This window comes from Pantherophis guttatus, chromosome 3, assembly GCF_059756535.1.
Source record: "Pantherophis guttatus breed Tessera chromosome 3, ASM5975653v1, whole genome shotgun sequence".
NCBI classification, from domain to species: domain Eukaryota; kingdom Metazoa; phylum Chordata; class Lepidosauria; order Squamata; family Colubridae; genus Pantherophis; species Pantherophis guttatus.
Window position 1 is genome coordinate 11871020 of NC_142065.1, and position 24235 is coordinate 11895254.

The following is a 24235-nucleotide window of genomic DNA, read 5'->3' on the forward strand; positions in this document are numbered from 1 at the left end:
CTGTCTATTTTCTCCACCGATGTATAATCTGATACACACTTAATCCTGATTTTACTGAATTCATACAGTTTCTGGCTTTGCAAAACTCATTGAAGTACAAATGGCCCAGGCCCAAAAATACATTAAATATACATATGATAACCATAACCAAGCTTAGCATGTTGCAGGAATGAATCTGCTACCTCTTTACCCGATGTAGTTAAACACGCAATGGGCTTTGGATACTATAAGTGCTATATATAAATCAAATGGCTGAGGCTTGATGAGGTTTCAGTAGTGATCACTCATACGTGCATTTCCTGACAGAACAATTAATCAGTGGAACGACTTGCCTCCAGCCTCCAGACGTTGTGGCTGCTCCATCATAGAAGGTTTCCAAGAAGAGACCGGACAACCATTTGTCTCAAATCTTTATAGGGTTTCCTGTTTGAGCAGGGGGTTGGATCAGAAGATCTCCAAGGTCCCTTCCAACTCTGTTATTGCTATTTTGCACATATACAACCACACACAAGCAGGCTGTGTTGACACAAATTACTGATCGAGGTCATGAAAGGTTAATACATTGGAACAATGTATTAAACACGGTTAGCGTGACTTCTTTTAAGTTCCTTTTGGCTATGCATAGCATCAAACCCAGGCCATTAAACTGCTTATGGCTTATTTGATTGTCTGTATGGTTTCATTCAGGGGCTGATATTAACCATTCACAGTACTGAATGAGATTACAAGATCTTATTTCCTCTAATCAGCTTTTTCCCCCTGACTGGGCCTATTGACAATTCATCAACCTTATCCCAAAGCAAACAGACCAGTCCCACTGGTTGACTTGCTCCTACCGCCTGCTTGAAGCTTGCTTGAAGAGATGCTTGAAAGGCAGAAATAAGGAAGCAGACGGGAAGGGAGAGGAGCAGTGGCTGGCTCTGAAGCTGGCTGAGAGGCCAATGACTGCTCAACCTGACACTGTCCGAAACCAAAGCCTAGCCCCTAGACTCTCAGATTTATTCAGCAATTATTTTCCCAACTTGGCTCCACCCTTCGGAGAAAACTCTTCGTTTTGGCCAGGAGTCAGTCACTTCCGACGCTGAGCAAAGCAGCTGCTGCAAATAGTAGACTCAGCCCCCACTCACACACCCCTCCACATCCTTTCCTCCACTCCTGCCGTTCCCTCTCTTTTCCCCCCGTCAGGAGAAGAAGTGGGAGGAAGGAGAAACGAAAGGCTGAGTTTCAGGGAAAGGGGGGAAAAAAACCCTACAATCTCACAGGGAGAAAGAACCGGAAAGCAACGGAAAGAAGAAGAAAAAAAACCCCACTAGATTTTAAAAAAAAATTATTATTATTTCACTGAGAACTCGAGAAAGAAAAACTGCCGCTTAGGATCGAGGCTTGCCTTAGCGGCCGATCTTCTGAGACCCAGAAAGGGAGAACCGGCTAAGGGCGCAATGCCGAAGCGGCTATCTCCGACTCCCTCCGTCCGTCAGAGGCAAGTCCCGCCAGGTAGAGCCGCTCACAGTCCATCGAGTTGGCCGGCTATAATACACGTAAATAATATATAACCCGTTCGCAACTGACGATGGCGCCGCGACTTCGCCCGGGCGTTTGAGTCGCGGAGGGCGCATGGTGCTGAAATGGACAGCTCCTCGAGCGCCCGGGCTCTGAACGATTCGGAGAGCTCGGAGAAAGCGCAGGGAGAAGATTTCGCCGGCCAGTTCTCCACCACCTGGACCATCGCCTTGGCGGTGCTGATGGCTTTGCTGATCGTGGCCACCGTGGTGGGCAACGCACTAGTGATGCTGGCCTTCGTGGTGGACTCCAGCTTGAGGACGCAGAACAATTATTTCCTCCTGAACCTGGCCATCTCCGATTTCCTAGTAGGTAAAGTACCTCACCTGGTTTTCCACTTCTCTTCATCCAGAGATCACCATCAGGTTTAAAGCGTTTTTGGACTCTCGGGGGTTTATTGGGTTGGGTGCCCTTCAGTTTTAACATACAACTCCGGGCCTGAGACTGATCATCTGTTCCCCCACCATTGTGAGCTTTGTAATAGGTTTTCAACTCCTCCGGGTTACCAAAGTCGTTGGTCAGGATTTTATTTATTTATTTATTTATTGGTTCGATTTATATGCCGCCCTTCTCCGGAGACTCAGGGCGGCTTACAATGCGTTAAGCAATAGCCTTCATACTTTTGTATATACCTGCTTAGTAGGGATTTCCCCGATTCACCTCCCGGTTGGGTCTCCGTTCTGATATATCTGGAGTTGACTCCAAAATCCACCCATATTTGTACCGCTGTCCATCTTCAAAGGAGAATATTTGCAGCTCAGGATTTGAAACGAGGGGTCCTTGATGCTCTCTGAGCTTGGTTGTTTTCTTGCTGACCTTTCATTACCCAAACACTAATGATGTTACCTAGTTTGGGCAATGAAACGTCTGAATAACAGAGTTGGAAGGGACCTTGGAGGTCTTCTAGTCCAAACCCCTGCTTAGGCAGGAAACCTTATACCATTTCAGACAAATGGTTGTCCAATCTCTTCTTAAAAACCTCCAGTGCTGGAGCATCCACAACTTCTGGAGGTAAGTGGTTCCACTGGTTGATTGTTCTCACTGTCAGGAAATTTCTCCTTAGTTCCAGGTTGATCGTCTTCTTGATTAGTCTGCAAGAAAACAACCAAGCTCAGAGAGGATTAAGGACTCCTCATTGTTGCTGTTCTGCTATGCTCTTGCGTAAGCATGTGAAATTCCTGAACAATTTCACGAAAGCTTGCCAGCAGGCTGTCATTTAACTATGTTCTGCAGATGATTTCTCTGGACACAAGACACACTCAACAGGAAGAGGAAAGGAAGAAATCTTTCAATGTTTTTTGCACCATAAATATTAATGGGTTATTTGTTAGATTTACAGCAATTCTTTGCTCCTGAAACAAGGCGGTACACATAATACTGTCTCCTCCAATTTTTTCCCCTTGAGAGAAAGAATGGGTTGAACTGAGCCCAAGTGATTTGGATATATTTGATCTTCTAATCCAGTGATCCCTATACCACAGCCATTGTTAAAATGGCAAGAGGCTGCAGATGTATTTTTTTGCAGCATCTTTAAAAAGTACAGATTCGGGAAGTTGAAAACTTCAGGTTATAATCCATTTAGATGTATGTAATAATGTTTATTTATTTTTATTTATGTATTAAATTCATATGCCGTCCATCTCCCCCAAAAGGCGACTCTGGTCAGCTTAAACAATATGCTTAAATCTTATGAAATAAGCACAGCTGCTCATACATTTCAGAGCTATGAAAATCCTGCCAGCCATGTAAAATATTTTTAAAGCATTGTTAATGATGTTGGAGACTTCCCAAATTCGGGCTATATTAGAAAACCTCGAAAGGTTCTTTCCAACACTGTAATTTGGAAATGTCAATGGGTGGTAAGCTACCGCTTTCATCAGCCCAAATCCAATTTGGCTACTGGCTATGTTGGCTTGGTTTAGAATTTCTACCCAAATACACATGGATGACATTGAAGTAAGGAGGTCTATGTTGATTTAAAAAAAAAAAAAGGCAATCAAACTACAAAATCACCCCACCCCACCCAAATAACCTGTGGGCAGAAATTGAACTTATAACTAATTGAAAGTAATTGGACATTTTTCTTTACTATAGAAATAGTGCTATCTAAAAATGTCGCTTTTCGATCACTTCACAGCTGGATTCAACTTAATCATTTCAACTTAAAATAATACATTGCTTCGGGCACAAAATCCTAAATGGATTGATTTAAAAAGAAAGTCCTTACACTTAAAGGACATTAAGTCATTTTCAAACTGTAGCAGACCTATTTAAATCCAGGGTTCTTAAATCTTTTACCCTGCAGGTGGGCACTTCTTGGATATGAAATATGTTTGCATCTATAAAGACATGTTTGATTTATACGGAGATGAAAAATTGGGGGGGTAGGACAAACCCAAAGACAGAGATCAGATGTATGAATTGGAAAAATGCTTGGAAAAAGCAAGGGGAAAGTTGAATCCATATCACAAGATATGCCTATTTGAACTCCAACCTGACTCTATTCTTAACTTTCACTAAGGGGAAGCAGGCAGAATAAAAGAACAGCAGAGTGGGAAGGGACCTTGGAAGATCTTCTAGTCAACCCCCCTGCTCAGGCAGGAACCCCTATACCATTTCAGACAAATGGTTGTCCAATCTCTTCTTAAAAATCTCCAGTGATGGAGCACCCACAGCTTCTGAAGGCAAGCCATTCCATTGAATAATTGTTCTAGTGTTCAGAAATTTCTAGATTGCTTCTCTCCTTGTTTCTTGTTCTGCTTTCAGATATTTTGGTGAAGAGCTTAATTCCCTCTTCTTTATGGCAACCTGTTAGATATTAGAACACTGCTATCATGTCACCCCTAGTCCTCCTTTTCATTAAACAAGACTTTCTTTTTTTCATTGTATTCACTTCCCAGCTGTGGAAGGCTAGAAGTATGCTTTTATTTCACATTCTTTACTGCATTTTATAGAATGATAGCACATAAGGGTTGAAAATAACATTAGAGGCAATCTAACCTCCTACGCACTACAGAAATCCACCATGACAACATTTCTAAGGAATGGCCATCAAGCTTTTATTTAAACTCCTTCAAGAAAGAATGGTCTATTACCTTCTGATAAAGTTCATTCTGTTGTTTTTATTAGGATTTTTCCCCCTTGATATCCAATTAAAATCTATTTTTTTCCTGTAATATAACTTCTATCTCCTAGAACAAATCTAAACAACTCTCATTTTCTACATGATGGCCATTCGAATATTGCAAGACTGCATTATGTCTCTGTCACAGCCTCCTCTTCTGCAGATAAACATATCCAATACCTCCAACTGTTGTTCATAAATTCACCTCTCTGGGCTTCTTATCATCTGGCTGCTTCTCTCCAGGCATTCTCCTCAATGCCCTTCTTCAAATATGGTGCCCAGAACTGGGCACAATATGCCAGGTGTGATCTGATTGATGAAAAATAGGGAGGAAGATGATTTCTCTTGATTTTGATATCATGTTTCTGTCAATGTAGCAGAGGACTACATTTTCTGCATGTCAATCACACTGCTAGCTCATTTTCAATTCACAATCCACCAAAATATTCAAATCTTTTTTACAAGTAGGCTCTCTCCTCCGCCCCCCCGCCCCATCACATCCTGCTATTCCCAATTCTGTCCTCATTGCATTGATTTTTCCTACCCAATGTACGAATTTTTTTCTCATTCTTTGTTGACATTTATTCCATGCACCATTCTTGGAGCTTGCCAGATTGCTTCACTCTTTCTAAAAATGGTATGTTTTCAAACTACTTATGAAATACTGCTAAGTATTGTTTCCCTTGATGGATACCACTCACTTAGATCTGCTTTCCTTAGAAAGTTAGAGTTGTTGTTGTTAGTTGTGAAGTTGTGTCCAACCCATTGCGATCTCATGGATAACTTTCCTCCAGGTCTTCCTGTCCTCTACCATCCAGCCACTCCATTCTCTGCCATCCCCTTCTTCTTTTGTCCTCAATCATTCCCAGCATTAGGCTGTTCTCCAGTGAATCCTTCCTTCTCATTAGGTGGCCAAAGTATTTGAGTTTCATCTTCAGGATCTGGCCTTCTAAAGAGCAGACAGGGTTGATCTCCTCTAGGACTGACTTGTTTGTTCACCTTGCAGTCCAAGGAACTCACAGGTGTCTTCTCCAGCACCATAATTCAAAGGCCTCAATTCTTTGACGCTCAGCCTTTCTTATGGTCCAACTTTCACACCCATACATTGCAACTGGGAAAACCAGTTAAAGAAAAAAGAAAAAAGTTAGAGTAGTCAACAGTTAATGAACATTTTGGCTATTAATTGGATTTCTTATACTCTGGATTTCTTCTGCTGTGGATAATGCATCGTGCAACTCCTTCCTGGGATGACTTCCAGTCCTTCAAGACACAAATGTTCCATGTTCTTCCTTCTTTCTCTGCCATAATAATTAAAAAAAATTATTCCATTGATGAAACAACCATGTTCTTTGTCGCTTCACCCAAAAATGTCTTCTACTACTTCATGAAGGCTGAAGAGATCATGAGAAAGTCCTGTGCTATCAAGCAGAGATCCATGGCCGATATCAGATTTATAGTGTAAAATCTCTAGAAAAACCAGAGTGTCTGTTTTGATAGTCTCAGGATGGAAGCAGAGAGGAGGATTAAGCAAAATAGATCTCACTGCAGAGTTATTTTTTAATACTAGACTAGAACAATATTATGCAAGAATATGAATACCAAAAGGGTGTGAAGCTGGCAGGGGGTTGGCCAAATTATTTAGACGCATCAGGGGTCTTCCCAAATTATCTCTCAGGTATAATAAGCCTTACAATACAATATTTTAATCACACTGAGATTTAATCACACAATAGAACTATGCTATTTGTAGCAGTAATTTACCTTTAGCTTGGGCTCATGTAATGCTGTGAGAAGTTGATTCCAGAAATTTCAGCACTTGGATTCTTTTCAGCCTGATATGTAGATTTTGGCGTTATATAATATACTTTTCTGTATGATTCCTGCATATATAAAAGAGTATTATCGGTGAAAGAGCTGTTAGATGACTGCCTAAAAGGTATATAATTGGTTTTTGCTGCAAAGCTGGGCACAGGTAGGCTGCATGGATTGGAAATTAAGGAATTGAGGTGCTGTAAAATATTCTCTATTTTTCATCCAAAAGTTAACAAAATAAGTGCTAGGAACGTATCCTTTAAGATTGTTCCAGAACAGAGCCACAACTGAAACTGCTGTGTTTTTAATTTTCTTTCTTTTGCCTTCAAATATAGTAAGACCACACCTAGAATACTGCATCCACTTTTGGTCACCACACAATAAAAAAGATGTTGAGACTCTAGAAAGAATGCAGAGAAGAGCAACCACAGGGGACTGGAGGCTAAAACATATGATGAATGGTTACAGGAACTGGGAATGGCAAGTCTAGTGAAGAGAAGGACCAGGGGAGACATGATAGCAGTCTTCCAATATTTGAGGGGCTGCCACAGAGAGGACGGGGTCAAGCTATTTTCTAAGGCACCCGAAGGCCAGACAAGGAATAATGGGTGAAAACTGATCAAGGAGAGATTCAACCTCAAAATAAGGAGAAAATTTCTGACAGTGAGAACAATCAACCAATGAAACAGCTTGCCTTCGGAAGTTGTGGGAGCTTCATCACTGGAAGCTTTCAAAAAGAGATTGGACTGCCATTTGTCAAAAATGGTGTAAGGTCTCCTGCTTGGGTGGGGGGTTGGACTAGACGACCTACAAGGTCCCTTCCAACTCTGATAATCTGATTTGATAAGAGCGATCATATTAGAGTTCTGATGAAGAATGGATAAATATGGAGCAACTGATTCTTTTGGCATCCTCATCCCACTAGTGTGAATTATGCCTCAAAAGAGAATAAACAGAATAAAAGGCTATAAAGATATTGTCAGGAGCAAGAAGTCAGGAACTAGGATAGAGTTAAAAAGCATTGCAAGTTTATTTCATGCTACCTATACACAAGAATCTGATCTACTGTAATTTTACTCTCTGTAATTATTCACTGCTTAAACAAGCATTTCAAAGAGTTTCTTTTCCAGGGTTTGTTTTCTTTGGGGTTAAGTTCTAGGTAAAAAGAAAATCACCTTACCCAATTCCAATCACTGTTCATCTACACCATTCCAGCACATTTGTTGTTTCTTTGGCTGCCCCGGCTTCACGGCAGCCATAATGAGTCCAGTTGGAGAACCGCCATTCTCTGCGACCTGCAGGGTGCCCTTCCTTTCTTTGTCACCCCTCTAGGGTGACTTTAGCCCCTTGGGCGGCCCTCCAACGAGGAAGATTTGGGGCAAGTTTGCAGAGCCCCGCTCCTGCCGTCTGATCTCATCGCGATGTCAAACCAGGAAGGCAAATTGGTGCCAGATAAGAGTCAACAGACTTTAAGGGGTTTGGAGACTTAGGTCTCTTTTGTGGGGGGTGTAGAGACTCCAGACTGATGATGCATTTTACCCTGCCCTTGAGTTCAGTCTGGTCATCTCCTACCTATATTTTCATATTGGATAAAACCAGCTAGTTTTAGTCAAGAATTTGACAGATGTATTCCAAGATTCTTATCTTTCTGCTGTAGTCTTCAAGAACTCATCTGTGTCTAAAGTTTGAGAGTAAGCAAGTTGAGGCAATTGAAGAATATGAGTTATTATCTCTCAAAACACATCCCGTTTCCCCCTTTTCCTGTGAGCCCTTAGTATATATTTGATATTGAAAACATCTTGTCCATTTTAAGCTGTTGAAGGAATGGATTCCAGGATAACCTTTTCCAGCTGGTGGCATCTCAATGGGTTAGTCAATTCCCATTATCACCCAGCCATCTGGAAATTATTTGTGAGCTTAGCTTAGCCTACATAGCATTCCCTTATTCCATTTTTCCACACACCAACAACCTGGTGGAGATGGTTAGACTTAAGAGAGAGGGACTGGTCTGAGCATAGCTAATAGTGAAATACAACTTAGGTTTTCCTGCTGCTAGTCAAACACTTTCCCTGCTGCACTCCGTTGTTCTTGGGTTGAGAGGGAGTGAGTTTCTATGTTGGAAAGGAAGATCAGAATGCGAGTCTTCTTACTTCTAGTCCAGCACCTTCACCACTCCAATAGAAGAGAGTATCTGTAGCTCAGGGTTGAGCTGTGGGTTCCCTGATGCTCTCTGAGCTTGGTTGTATGTTTGCAGATGTTTCATTACAACAGTAGGTAACAGCAGCAGCAGCAGCATTGATGATGTTACCCTAGTAAGGTAACATCAAGTTACATCAAAATACATCGAAGTAACATCAAGAAGATGGGAGCTTCATCACTGGAAGCTTTCAAGAAGAGATTGGACTGCAATCTGTCAGAAATGGTGTAGGGTCTCCTGTTTGGGTGGGGGGATTGGATTAGACCAGGGGTCGGCAACCTTAAACACTCAAAGAGCCATTTGGACCTGTTTCCCACAGAAAACACCGGGAGCCACAAAAACCTTTTGAAATCTAAAATGAAGATAACGCTGCATATATCGTTTTTTTACCTTTATGCTATGTATAAAAAAACTATAGCGTGTTGCATTTATGTAATCAATGAACTGCTACAGAGAAAACAAATTTTTATTTCTGCATGCCACAAAAACATTTTGAAAAAAACAAATGAGTCGAAAAATCTCACTAAATCGCATGCCAGAGGGTGTTGTACATTGGCGGTTGTGATGCATGTTTTGAGCAACGGGGAGCCGCAGCAGAGGGATGAAAGAGCCACATGCGGCTCCAGAGCCATGGGTTGCTGACCTCTGGACTAGAGGACCTACAAGGTCCCTTCCAACTCTGTTAATCTGTTTTTTAAAAAAGTAAGTGAAGAATAGCAATAGCACTTAGACTTATATACAGCTTTACAGTGCGTTACTATGTCAAGTTTCGAGGTCGTCTCAAATAAATTGCATTTCAAACAAAGTCTTTGATGAAAAAAACTCCCATTTATTAAGCACGACATTCTAACCCGACTCCATCGTAGCCAACACTGACTTCCAGACCCAAAACCCTCCCTTTCCGTTCCCCACTCCCCTGCACTAATTGGCCATCTTCCAAGTCACTCTACCCCTAATCTACTGCTCCAGCTCAAAGGAATTTCCCCCCTCCCATCCCATCTCCTAGGGGATATTATCTCCAGGGAAAATAAGTAGGTGAAAAGTCAAACATCCCTTTCCAGACGCCTCCACTTCTCCTTCTTATGTCAGCACTAGAGTAAATGCAGCTTGAAGTGCTGACATCCTACCCTCTCTAAGTGGTTTATAGAGTTTATAAAATAAGGAAAATTTGGGTCCTCATTTTACCCACCTTGGAAAGATGGAAGGCTGAGTCAACCTTGAGCCTAGTGAGATTCGAATTGCCAAATTGCAGGCAGCCGGCAGGCAGCAGAAGTAGCCTGCAGTATTGCACTCTAACCACTGCGCCACCGTGGCTCAAGAAATTAGTGGTTTCATTTCCCAAAACCAGGACACCCATACTAATGGTGTAATCTTATCTACTAATATGTACAAGTGAAAGGATTATTTACAAAACCGGTGTGATGCCATCTCCTTACCTTTGTGTTCCTTCTTTTCACATAATACAATCTTGCTCTTTAATGGATTCAGATGATTGTTGGCCATTGTTTCCCATGTCTTCAAAACATTAAACAGCCTCTTTTCTGAAAGTCTAACAACAACAGCAACAAAATCCTTTTGTTTTCTGGAATTGTCATTTTTTTATTCCTTCTTAAATTTTTAAACACTCATGCAGGTTGTTTTTTTATGTCTCATGGCAAAATCGTGTCCAAATTCTTGTTTATGTTGTTTTCAGATCTACTCTGTTGCATATCTTTTTCTGTAACATCTTCTGGGAACAGACAGTTCCCAAGAAGACACATTATTGATTGAAAGTCCTGATGTCAAAAACATCTCTTGAGAGCCATAGCAATAGAAACAGCACTTAAGACTTACAGTATATAGCACTTTACAGTGATTCACAGCCCTCTCTAGCAATTTACAGAGTCAACATATTGCCCCCAACAATCTGGTTCCTTGTTTTACTGACCTCGGAAGGATGGAAAAGTGAGTCAACCTTGAGCCGGTCAGGATCGAACTGCTGGCAGTCGGCAGAGTTAGCCTGCAATACTGCCTTCTAACCACTGCGCCCCCACGGCTCTTCTTATAAGTTGCTTGTTTTGTTATGTCTCAGAAATCAAAAATACATTAATTCTTTAAAATTAATTTCAAAATCTTAATGTCCATAGTCCAACATGCATACTGGTTGCATCTAATTTCCAAATTCTGGTGATCCCCCTGCAAACCTTTTCCGTGTAATATGTGGCAGCATAAGGGACAAGATGGAGCCCTATAGAATACAGGTAGTCCTTAAAATCATTCGTTTAGTGACCTTTTGAAGTTACAATGGCACTGAAAAAGGTAACTTATGACCACCTCAGCATCCCTGTGGTCACATGATTAAAATTCAGGCACTTGGCAACCATGATGGTCTCAAAGTTAGGGTTCCAAGTAACACACCCAATGAAAGAAAACTCTGCGGCTTGAAGATCCTCAAAGTTCCATTTTATTATTTATTTTATTTATTTATTTATTTTTGAATTTGTATACCGCCCTTCTCCCTAAGGACTCAGGGCAGTGTACAGCCATGTAAAAACATAGACTACAAATATTAAAATACCATTAAAAGATATATATAAATTTGGCCCCATAATTAAAAACAGAACAAACCAATTAAAACATTTTAAAAAGTGTTAGGCCAGCCCGGCTTGCTGGAAAAAGAAGGTTTTAAGGGCACGGCGGAAGGCACCGAGGTCTTGGATTCTCCTTATCTCTGGGGGCAGCTGGTTCCAGAGGGTAGGTGCCCCCACAGAGAAGGCCCTCCCCCTGGGGGTCACCAGCCTACATTGTTTGGCTGATGGCACCCCGAGGAGGCCCTCTCTATGGAAGCGCACAGGTCGATGGGAGGCCATCGGTAGCAGCAGGCGGTCTCGAAGATAACTAGGTCCTATGCCATGGAGCGCTTTAAAGGTGATAACCAACACCTTGAAGCGCACCCGGAAGACCACTGGGAGCCAGTGCAGCTCATGCAGGAGAGTGTTATATGGGAGCGCCAGGTAGCTCCCGTGACTACCTGCGTGGCTGCATTCTGGACCAGTTGGAGCCTCCAGGTGCCCTTCAAGGGGAGCCCCATGTAGAGAGCGTTGCAGTAGTCCAGGCAAGAGGTGATGTATTAGAGATGTCATATCGGCAAATCTGGGAGAACCCGAATCTGAAAGCTTCCATATTTTCCCCACCAAAAAGAAAGCCCAAGTCCCTTCCCCAGCACCCACATGTCCATCACATGGTCCAATCAAACATCGTTCCAACTGGAGATGCCTCCCAGTTCTAGCCTCCCAGGTGCAGGGCAAGTTGTCCTTGACTTCATGAGAAAGGAATGTTATTATGACTATATATCACCCATGCTCCATACAATCCCCCCTCCCAGTTTCCCACAGTAGTAAACGTGGCAGGTCTGAAGGCCTAATACAAAAGATGGCTTCCAGGGCTGACAGGCCGCCCCCCCCCCCCCCCGCTCAGAAAAGTATGTCCTGAAACAAGATTAGCATAGTGGTTAATCATTCAGTATACTATATACAAATCAGAATGACGGGATCATCATTTGCAACCTTTTCAGGTGACTTCTGATAAGTCAAGTCAACAAGAGAAGCCAGATTTGCTTAACAACCGTGGGCAAAAAAGGTCATTAAATTGGGCATGATTCACTTATCAGGCACCTTGTTTACCAATGGAAATTCTGGTCCCAATTATTGTCATAAATCAAGGACTACCTGTAGTAGTTTTTAAAATATTATTTCCGTATTTTCCGGGTGACTTCTGACATCTTCATTCTGCTTAGAGTTCCTTAAGTAGAGAGCATATAAAATATCCTTATCAGATACATTTTAAATATGCAAATCTCAATATTGCTCAGCAGCAGCATTTAACTGAAATATTAATTATATTTCAACATTTCAAGGACTTATTGGAAACACATAATAAACTGATCTTATTCCCCAAACAAAACATGTTCATTCTGACTAATCAATAAGGAAAGTGGACAGCCTTCTGTACACCAACATCAAATATAAAGCCAGATGTTCAGACTAGATTTGGCAGTTGTCTACCTATCGAGTTAGGTTACCAAGGACCTGTGATAGGCAGATCTGGATGTTTGATGGTGTTACCAATATCATCGCAGGATGGAAGCAGGGGTGAAATGCTCCCGGTTCGGACTGGATCGCCCGATCCGGTAGCGATGGAGGTAGGTGGTTTGGAGAACCGGTAGCAAAAATCCCTGCCCCCCCCCATGCCCAGCTGAGCCACACAATCATCAGAGGCTTTTTTTTTTTACTTTTAAAAGCATTTTTTTCTACAACCTCTTCAGCCAAAAAATGCTTTTAAAAGTAAAAATAAAAAAAGCCTCTGATGATCCTGCAGCTCAGCTGGGATCGTCAAAGGCTTTTAAAAGAAAAAAACCCTTTTTTTCTTTTAAATACCTCTGACGATCCAAGCTGAGTTGCTTGATCGGCAGAGGTTTTTTAAAAAGCCTCTGCCAATCAGGCAACTCAGCTGGTATCGTCAGAGCCTTTTGAAAGCAGTTTTTACAGCCAAAGAGGTTGTAGAAAAAATGGTTTTAAAAGTTAAAAAAAAAATTGGCCACACCCACCCAGTCACCTTACCCCCCCCACACCAAGCCACGCCCACAGAACCGGTAGTAAGAAATTTTAGATTTCACCACTGGATGGAAGCTGTTCCAAGTAAAGCTGCCTTCTGCAATTGACTGTTGGAGAATTTGTCAATGCCATCAATGGTGTTTAAGTGGTGCTCCAGTTATTTTGGGATTGCATACCCAATGCATCTATTACTATTGGTACTACCCTTGCTTGCCTTTGCCACAGTTGTTCTATTTTTATTTGTAGGTCTTTGTATTTTGTTATGTTCTCCAAAGATGATGATGATGATGTTTGGATAGGTACATAAAAAGTTTAATCTTAATTGGTAATCAACTCTTTTCATCAAACAGTGAATCAGCTGATTTGCAATTTGCACGACTGCCCTTTGGGTGATTACCCCAAAGTGAAGGTGAAGCAAAGGAGGATTAGTTCAAAGGAAATTGGATGGTTGCCAACATTTCCTTGATCAATTCCACAGATAATTCTCAGCTATAACTTTCATATGTTTCAGCCAGGCAAATATCTTTCCATTCCATCTTTCTGATTAAACATAATCTTTTACTGCATTCATGGCGTCCTTCTGAATCCTGATTCGTTCTCTCGGCTTGTCCCCACACTGGTGATCAGATGTCAGAACCAAATGGCGGATGCCGATGGATTTTTATTTTAAGACTGCTGTCTCTAGTGTTATATATAAACCTTGATATCTGGGATACATCTTTATTAGGGGAAATTTGTTATGTTCCTCACATCTATTTGCTCTTTTCAAATGGCATCAGCCTGGGGATTTGAAAGGCTGATGAAGGCAATCAAAAAGTCGAAATGCTGGCTCTCTTCCCAGTTATGGGGTCCTTGGTGCTGAGTTTTCCTGTTTTCTTGCAGATGGTTCATTACACAATTTGGTAACCAAGCTCAGAGAGCACCAAAGACCCCACGATTCAACCCTGAGCTATAAATATTCTCCTCTATCAGTATCATTTCCCAGCGGAGAAGTAGCAATGCATCTAGAACCTGACATCTAGAGCGCTGGAGAAGAGCTACAGAGGCCTTGACCAGACTGGAGAAGGAATGTAGCATCGCAGTCTAAGATACAACTCTTGCCTTGACCTGGGGAACCTATCCTGAGCTCTGGATACCAGTTAGTTCTTGATTCCAAAGTATCGTGCAGTCTTGGGCTTGGTGTTCACCATTTTGGCAGTCTTCCTTCTCTGTTGAATGGAAGCTTGAGCTTACCAGTAGCAGACCCAGATGGAACTACTAAGGAAGGTTCTGGTTGTCTCCTTTAATGTCCTGTTTGGCTCTGGACCTTGTACTCTGAGGGACCACCTTCTCTTGTCTTCATCTTCCTGGTCAACCAGATCGAATAAGATCAACTCCCTTCATTTCCCATCCCTACAGCAATGATACCCAACAAGTCCTAAGAAATGGTATGTTCAGTAGCCACCCCAACACATTGGAATTCTTTCCCAGCAGAGATTTGTTCAGCTTTGTCCTTCTAAGAAGGATAATTTACCAGTAACAATAGAAGAAAGAATGAGTAATTCAGGACAATAGAAGAAAGAATTAGTAATTGAACTGGGGATCCTTAGTGCTTCTCTGAACTTTTTGGATCGGGACGCCTTGTGCACGGTCACTCATGCCCTAGTTACCTCCCGTATGGACTACTGTAATGCTCTCTACATGGGGCTCCCCTTGAAAAGCACCCGGAGGCTCCAACTGGTCCAGAACGTAGCCGCACGGGTGATTATGGGCGCAGCTCGTTACACCCATGTAACACCTCTCCTACGCGAGCTGCACTGGCTCCCGGTGGTCTTCCGGGTGCGATTCAAGGTGTTAGTTATCACCTTTAAAGCGCTCCATGGCTTAGGACCTGGGTACCTACGAGACCGTCTTTTGCCACCAATAGCCTCCCACCGACCAGTTCGTTCTCACAGGAAGGGACTACTCAGGGTACCGTCAGTCAAATTATGTCGACTGGCGACTCCCGGGGGGAGGGCCTTCTCTGTGGGGACTCCAACCCTTTGGAATGAACTGCCCCCGGAGATACGGAATATCCCTGATTTCCGTGCTTTCCGCCGTGCCCTCAAGACCCTAATGTTCCAAAAGGCAGGGCTAAACATACAAACATGTGAATGATTTTTTAAATGTTATCTAATTCTGGGTTTTATTTAATTGACCAAACTAAGTAATAATTTTAATTAGCAATTTTATGATGTTTGTGTGTCTATATTTTTCTTGACTGTACACCGCCTTGAGTCCTACGGGAGAAAGGCGGTATAGAAATATAATAAATAAAATAAATAAATGAATAAACTTAGTTGTTTTCTTGCAGTACTGATGGTGTTACCTAGTTTTTATTTTTTATTTTTATTTATTTATTTTTATTTGATTTATATGCTGCCCTTCTCCGGAGACTCAGGGCGGCTTACAATGCGTTAAGCAATAGCCTTCATACTTTTGTATATTTTTATACAAAGTCAGCTTATTGCCCCCACAAACTGGGTCCTCATTTAACCTACCTTAAAAAGGATGGAAGGCTGAGTCAACCTTGAGCCTGGTAAGATTCGAACCTGCAGTAATTGCAGGCAGCTGTGTTAATAACAGGGTGCTTTAAACCACTGTACTACCAAGGCTCAAGTTGGGTAATGAAATGTCTACAAAAAAACAACCAACCTCAAAGAGCATTAAGGACTCCACAGATAATTTATTAATCCCATGTCACCCAGGAGGCAGTGTTGTAATTGGAGTTCACCTGTACATGGTGTTCGTATTCCTGAGGAAGTTTCTTTTTTTCATCTTTTTATTTTTACATGTGTTTTTTTTTAAATTTGATTTATATGCCGCCCTTCTCCGGAGACTCAGGGCGGCTTACAATGCGTTAAGCAATAGCCTTCATACTTTTGTATATTTATACAAAGTCAGCTTATTGCCCCCACAAACTGGCTCCTCATTTAAACTACCTTAGAAAGGATGGAAGGCTGAGTCAACCTTGAGCCTGGTAAGATTCGAACCTGCAGAAATTGCAGGCAGCTGTGTTAATTACAGGGTGCATTAAACCACTGTACTACCAAGGCTCCTATTTTGGGTTTGAGGGGGACATTATATTATATATCAGTTCCTCTTAGCTATCCAGAGCCTTCAGGGATGATCAATATACAGAGATGATAGAGATGATAGGAGAGAGAGGAGGGAGGGGGGGAATGAATAGTGATCTAGTGGTAAAGACACTTGCCTCCCACCTGGAAGATTGAGAATTCAATCACAGGCAGCAGCAGATATTTCTCTCCTAGTGCACAAAGGGAAAAATATTTCCTGTGAACTCCATGTGGTGTCAGGAAGGGCAGCCAACCAGCAAATGCACAGCTCCATCCAGTCGCCCCGACTCTAGCTCAAGTTAAGGGATTACAGGGTCATAAAAAGGAAGGATAGATAGACAGAGAGATAAAGAGATAGAGATGATAGAGATAAAGAGAGCGAGAGAGAGTTGAGAAAGAGAGAGGGGGAGAGAGAGAGAGATCCATCTCTGGTAATTGTCATTCCATTCAGCTCTGCTCCCATCTAATCTGACATCTCTTTTCCAGCCTTGGCATGCATGCATTTCTATATCGATGACTGTTTTTACTGTTTCTAGTAGCTGTTCATAGCCCTCCAGAAAAAAAATAATGTTTATGATCTTGCTTCAGCCACTCTAGAAAACCTCTACTGATTCCTCTATTCACAAACAGCAGCCTGTCACTCAGTACCTAATGTCTCAATGTTATCCTGATTTTCTCCTTACAATTGTTAGAAAGCAACAGACTCTCAACGGATTCAGAATAGAAATAAAAAAAAAAGAAACACTTCGCTTTCACCGAGCATTTTAATCTCTCTTTCTATTCATGTCAGCAATGAGATAGAGCCGTAAATCTATTATGAAACCACCTCTCTTGCATAAAGAAAGCCTGTGGACTATTTTGTAAAATTTCAACTCTTGCTGTTTGAAAGGAGGTGTTTGTAGCGCTTGTTATTAGGTACCCAAAGAAAGAGACATTATTTCTTGAGACAAGTTTTTTAGCAACTTTGGCCAGATAATTTTCAAACCGCAAATTCCACATTGGGCTTCAAAGGTACTGTCAGACCTGCCCCAGTCTGATCCCTTAGGGAAGAAAAACTCTCAATTCCATTTGGATTGAAGTGAAAAATACTTTTACTAAGAGATGCTGGCTGTAGTAAAGTCAGGCGGAATCTAAAGTTCCCGTATATCAATACAGAATTAATCCCTCGGTTTCCCCAATCCTCCCACCCATGATCTGTCCGTGTGTAGCCAATCTAACACTATCAAGATGTTTTGGGAAACGCTGGGGTGTTTAGGCTGGTGAAATTCCACTCCCAGGGTAAACGGCCTTGAAGATGCCAGGCACGAACCGCATTCCAAAATGCTCTGCTCTTCTTCAGCTGTCAATCCCAAATTCCAACCCTAAAGGTATACAGATTTATTGCTCATTTGTTCCCCCTCCCTTTACCCGTTCTTTGATGGCAAGATACCAGTGAGGCGCTAAGCTGAAGTTGGTGGATTGGATAGGTTCAATGAATGGAGATATAGATAGTCCTCAAATTACGACCACAATTGAGCCCAAAACTTTATGTTGTTAGGTGAGACAGTTGTTAAGTGAGTTTTGCCCCATTTTATGAGCTTTCATGCCACAGTTGTTAAGTGAATCACTGCAGTTGTGAAGTTGTTAAGTGACTCTGGCTTCCCCGTTGACTTTGCTGTTCAGAAGGTCACAGAAGTTGATTGCATGACCCCAGGACACTGCAACCGTCATAACTATGAATCAGTTGCCAAAGCATCTGAATTTTATCACGTGACCATGGGGATGCTCCGATGGTCATCAATGTGAAAAGCGGTCATTTTTCAGCATCGTCGTAACTTTGAACAGCCATTAAGTGAATTGTTGTAAGTTGGGGACTACCTGTAATACAGCATCTTCTTGATTGGCAAATGACAACATTCCAGATGCTTTGTTCATCACGTGAATGAGATGACGGAACTTCACCAGTTAGACCAGGGATCTCCAAACTTGGCACCTTTAAGACTTGTGGACTTCAACTCCCAGAATTCCTCAGCCGGCCATTCCAGACCTTCAAAACAGGTGTTTTTCCAAAAACAATGTCAGTAAGAACATGACTGGGAAACTGTATGAATCAATATGACTATTCTGGGGTGATTGTTCCCCAATAAATGCTGAAGTTTTCTTTGAAACTTTCAGCTCAATATCCACCGTTACCTTTTCTTTTCTATTTTGGTGTTCCTTAACAGATTAACAGAGTTGGATGGGACCTCGGAGGTCATCTAGTCCAACCCCCACCCAAGCAGGAGACCCTACACCATTTCTGACAGATGGCAGTCCAGTCTCTTCTTGAAAGCTTCCAGGGATGAAGCTCCCCCAACTTCTGAAGACAAGCTGTTCTGTTGGTTGATTGCTCTCACTGTCAAAAAATTTCTCCTTATTTGAAGGTTGAATCTCTCCTTGATCAGTTTCCATCCATTATTCCTTGTCTGGCCTTTGGAAAATAGCTTGATCCCTTCCTCTCTGTGGCAGCCCCTCAAATATTGTCACACTGCTATCATGTCTCCCCTGGTCCTTCTCTTCTCTTCACTAGACTAGCCATGCCCAGTTCCTGCAACCGTTCATCATACGTTTTAGCCTCCAGTCCCCTAATCATCCTGGTTGCTCTTCTCTGCACTCTTTCTAGAGTCTCAACATCTTTTTTATAGTATGGTAGCCAAAACTGGATGCAGTACTCTAGGTGTGGTCTTACTAAGGCTTTATAGAGTGGAATTAGTACCTCACTTGATCTTGATTGCATCCCTCTGTTAATGCAATTTAGGATCACATTGGCTTTTTTGGCTGCTGCCACACAGTTAGCTCATAATTAATTGGTTGCCCACTAAGACTCCAAGATCCCTCTCACTGCTATTAAGCCTGTTTTCACCCAGTCTATATGTGTATTGTTGATTCAGTCAGTGTTGATTTTTGGATTGGTTTCTGCAATTTTTTTTCCAAGATTTTGAGAACAGTTTTGTTCTTGCCTTCATTTTCCCTGGTTTCAAAAGGATCTACTTGTTCCAATCTTTGTGATATTTTCATGCCTATAACTTCAGTGAACTTTGTTATTGTTAGTTGCAAAGTCGTGTCCGACTGATCGCGACCCCATGGGCAACATTCCTCCAGGTCTTCCTGTCCTCTACCATCCTCTGGAGTCCATTTAAGATCACACCTACTGCTTCAGTGACTCCATTCAGCCACCTCATTCTCTGCCATCCCCTTCTTCTTTTGCCCTCAATCTTTCCCAGCATTAGGCTCTTCTCCAGCGAGTCCTTCCTTTTCATTAGGCGGCCAAAGTATTTGAGTTTCATCCTCATGATCTGGCCTTCTAAAGAGCAATCAGGGTTTATCTCCTCTAGGACTGACCGGTTTGATCGCCTTGCAGTCCAAGGGATTCTCAGGAGTCTTCTCCAGCACCATAGTTCAAAGACCTCAATTCTTTGGCGCTCAGCCTTTTTATGGTCCAGCTTTCACAGCCATACATTGCAACTGGGAAAACCATAGCCTTGACTATACACACTTTTGTTGGCCGGGTGATTTCTCTGCTTTTTAGTAAGCTATCTAGATTTGCCATAGAGCCTTGGTGGCGCAGCAGACTAAAGCACTGTTAAGTAACACCGGCTGCCTGCAATTACTGCAAGTTCAAATCTCACCAGGCTCAAGGTTGACTCAGCCTTCCATCCTTTCGAGGTAGGTAAAATGAGGACCCGGATTGTGGGGGCAATAAGCTGACTTTGTATAAAAAAAGAACACCGCTTTGGGGGGGGGCGAAAGCCCTACTAAGCAGGTATATACAAAAGTATGAAGGCTATTGCTTAACACATTGTAAGCCGCCCTGAGTCTCTGGAAAAGGGCAGCATATAAATCGAACCAATTCATAAATAAATAAATAAATAAATAGCTTTCCTCTCCAGAAGCAAGCATCTTTTAATTTCTTGGCTGTAGTCCCCATCTGCCGTGATCTTGGAACCCAGGAAAATAAAATCTGTCACTACTTCTGTTTCTTCCCCATCTATCTGCCAGGATTCAGTGAACTATCAAAATGTAAATTGGTGTGTATGGGGTTTTTTTAGCCAAAACTAATCAGAGGCCAGGCATAATAAAGTAACACATTGTTACAAGAAATTTTGGGGCCAAATATTCCAAAGGACACAGGGCAGCTGCTGGAAGCAGAGGTGAAGTTTACTTGATACAACATAAACATGATAAATATAAATTAAAACAGATGAAATGCTATAATCCCAAGAGTATATCTCCCATCAGTAGAATTAAAACAACAATTTTCTTTAAATATATGGTTGCAAACAATTTTAAGTACCAAGGCTCACTTCTGAGTAAGCAACTACAGCATTGTTCGTAATAGGGGACATTGGGGGACGTTTATTATTTGCTGCATTATGTTTAATGGACTCCATAAATAGGATTGGCTGCCTTGCCAATACTAACTCAAATGTGAATTGAAAACCAGTAGAGCACTCGGAATCGCAAAACCATTCGCTTAAATTAAAATTATCCTTCATATTGAAACAGCGGAGTTTCTTATAGTTGAGCCATTATCTATCAAATAATGTGAAACTCATAAAACAACTGTCTGAAGCTAAAAGCCAGCAATGAGATGGAAAGATAAAGACACAGCAATAACAGAAGTTTTTTCTGACTTTAGGTTCATTTTAAAGATTGATTCATTTTATCTCCCTATTTCCACAAAAATACGGGACTGTAAGTGGCCAAAGGTATTGTGGGAACCCAACCCCCCCACAAAGTGTGAAATATTTTGGGAAATATTAAAAAAGGCAGCATATTATATTTCCCTAAAGGAGAAATGGAGAGACATGTTTTGAGAGGCAGAAAGCAGCCCCCAGTCTTTCTTAACAGACCACAGCAGATGCCAGCACTTAAGGAGATAAAGAGCGTATTGAAAGAGGAAGCCAACTATCTAGATGGCTCTATTCATAAGCAAAGCAAATACTGCAGGCAGAAATCCATTCAAGACAGGATATTTCGAAACTCCTTGCAGCAAACTTTGACAGCTAACAAAAGCAGAATGGTAGGATTAGTACAGCAGCCCCTCACCCAAGATCCAGCACAGAATGAAAGCCATTAGCCATTAGGGGAAGAACTTTGAATTGGGTGGGGAAAACCCGGGGAACTTCAGAGTCGGCTTTTCACCAGCCGTGCCAATATGACATGCCTAATAAATCTATACTTAGAGGAAACCTCTGGCCTTGGAGTTGTGATTTCATTTGGGCTGTTACTTGGAACCCTGACATTACCTTTGAGACAGTCCTAATTCAAGGACTAGCTGTTCTACTGTATCCAAGGTTCTTTCCCTTACAATCCATGGTTTATCTTTCTTGGGTTACTGCAATCCAATAATCTAGTAGGTTTCTCAGCCCTCGTCACCATGTCATCTGATGACACCTCTACTGAACTGAACACTGAAGAACTGTTATGGAATGATGAGACCAAACATCATTTGTTTGGTCAGCCAGAGACAGTTTATTGCGCAGTTTCAGAATCAGATTTGTATCTGCAATTCTGAAGCAAGAAGAGCTCTGATACAATTGCTTTTATACTTTAACATGACAAAGGATTTGATATGAGCACAGCAGCTTTCCATATATGGTTAACATATATTTGTTAAGTGATGATTGATACTTTCATCAGTTTTCTATATTACTAAATTCCTACATTAATTTCTAGTACATGAGATCATCTTAGCTAAACATCCTTTATTAATTTTGTGATTGCTGATGCGTAGGTTAATGGCTGCTTTGGTTAATAAGTGACTCTTGCTTCATATGGATTTTCTTGCAACCATGACAGCTTGGTCTCTCAGACGTTATGTATGAACAAAAATGGAATTTAGCTGACTTGGTGAAATCTCCAAACAAGCCGATTTCTTTCTTATGATCAGGAGATAAAGAGGGCCCTTCAGTGTTCATGTAGCTGACCCTGTATTATCCCCACATTGGAACGGCCATTGTCACCAAAATAGAGGTGCCTCCCCCTTTTTTTTCCCCCCTTTGTCTTTTCCCATCTCCTAGTTTGGGGTTTTATAAATTGGGCCTATTATTTAATAAAGGAGCCTTGGTAGTACAGTGGTCTAAAGCACCCTGTTATTAACACAGCTGCCTGCAATTACTGCAGGTTCGAATCTCACCAGGCTCAAGGTTGACTCAGCCTTCCATCCTTTCTAAGGTAGGTTAAATGAGGACCCAGTTTGTGGGGGCAATATGCTGACTTTGTATAAATATACAAAAGGATGAAGGCTGTTGCTTAACGCATTGTAAGCCGCCTTGAGTCTCCAGAGAAGGGCGGCATATAAATCAAATTTAAAAAAAAATAAAAATAAAAAAAATAATTTTAATTATTTTTAAATTTTGTCTGTCTTTGTGTTTTTAATTAGGCTGTACACCACCCTGAGTCCTTCGGGAGAAGGGCGGTATAGAAATAAAATAAAATAAAATAAATAAATAAATAAATAAATAGTTCAATTTGCTTTTGTTTTTTTAGTTTCGCCACTTTAATTTAAGAGTTGATTAACATGCCATGACTGATCTTGCAACAAGATCTCAGCAGTTTCTGGAAGAGCCAAGGCAGTGGGAGATGACAGCTAATAAGCAACAACTAGTACTTACCGTTTCATAGGAGATAAATGCCTTGACTTGTATTCAATCCATGCCCTTTGATGCTGTCAGCGGAAAGAAGGTTTGAAAAGCATGAATCACGCTTTTTCGTTTCAGGTGCCTTTTGTATTCCACTGTACGTACCCTATGTCCTCACGGGAAGGTGGGCCTTTGGAAAAAGCTTTTGCAAACTCTGGCTGGTGATGGATTATCTGTTGTGTACCACGTCAGTCTTCAATATCGTTCTGATCAGTTATGACCGATTCATCTCAGTGACCAGAGCAGTAAGTTCTATTCTAGCTGTTCAAAAGGTTGACAGATGATTTTGATCTGATGTTGCATTCATCCTCCTCCTCTGCCTCTTCCTTCTCCTCCTCTTCCTTCTCCTTTTTGTTTTCATTATCCTGCCCTTTCTCTGACTTCTCCTCTTCCTCATTGTCTTCTCCTTCCTCCTTCTCTCCTCTTCATCTTCCTCTTCCTCCCTTTCCTTCTCCGTCTTCTTTTCCTTCTCTTCTTCCTCATCCTCCTTCCCTCCCTCTCCTCTTCCTCATCCATCTCTTCTTCCTCCTCCTTCCTCTTCCTTCTCTTCCTCTTTTTCCTTCTCCTTTTCATTTTTATTATTCTGCCCTTTCTCTGACTTCTCCTCTTCCTCATTGTCTTCTCCTTCCTCCTTCTCTCCTCTTCATCTTCCTCTTCCTCCCTTTCCTTCTCCGTCTTCTTTTCCTTCTCTTCTTCCTCATCCTCCTTCCCGCCCTCTCCTCTTCCTCATCCATCTCTTCTTCCTCCTCCTTCCTCTTCCTCCTCTTCCTCTTTTTCCTTCTCCTTTTCATTTTCATTATCCTGCCCTTTCTCTGGCTTCTTCTCCTCCTCCACATCTTCTCCCTCCTCCTTCCCTTGTCCTCCTCCTCATTTTCCTCTTGCTTCCTTTCCTTCTCCTTTTTCTTCTCTTCTTCCTCCTCCTCCTCCTCTTCCTCCTCCTCCTCCTCTTCCTCCTCCTGCCCCTCCTTCTCCTTCTCCTTCTCCTTTTCTTCCTCCTCCTCCTCCATTGCATCTTGTTCCAAAATCATAAATCAGTTGCTTCTCTGAAACTCAGTATGAAATATTGACACATTTAATTTTTTTCCTGTGAACAAAATCAGATCCAAAAACTAGATGGGGAATTTACTACTGTCTCTTTCTTTTGGGAGCAGGCTGCAAGAAAAGGACAGATCAATCAAAGCTCTTGCAAACAG

The 24235-nt window shown here is 41.8% G+C and overlaps 1 protein-coding gene across 1 annotated transcript in view; it reads left to right on the plus strand.

Moving 5' to 3' along the window:
- The first annotated feature begins 1192 nt into the window (after nucleotides 1–1192).
- HRH3 (histamine receptor H3) overlaps nucleotides 1193–24235 on the plus strand; it is a 30265-nt gene continuing 7222 nt past the window's right edge. The window contains exons 1-2 of the mRNA XM_034433145.3: nucleotides 1193–1872; nucleotides 23121–23287. Of these exons, the coding sequence (XP_034289036.1) occupies nucleotides 1626–1872; nucleotides 23121–23287 (414 nt within the window). The 5' untranslated portion in view covers nucleotides 1193–1625. The remainder of the gene's footprint in view (nucleotides 1873–23120; nucleotides 23288–24235) is intronic.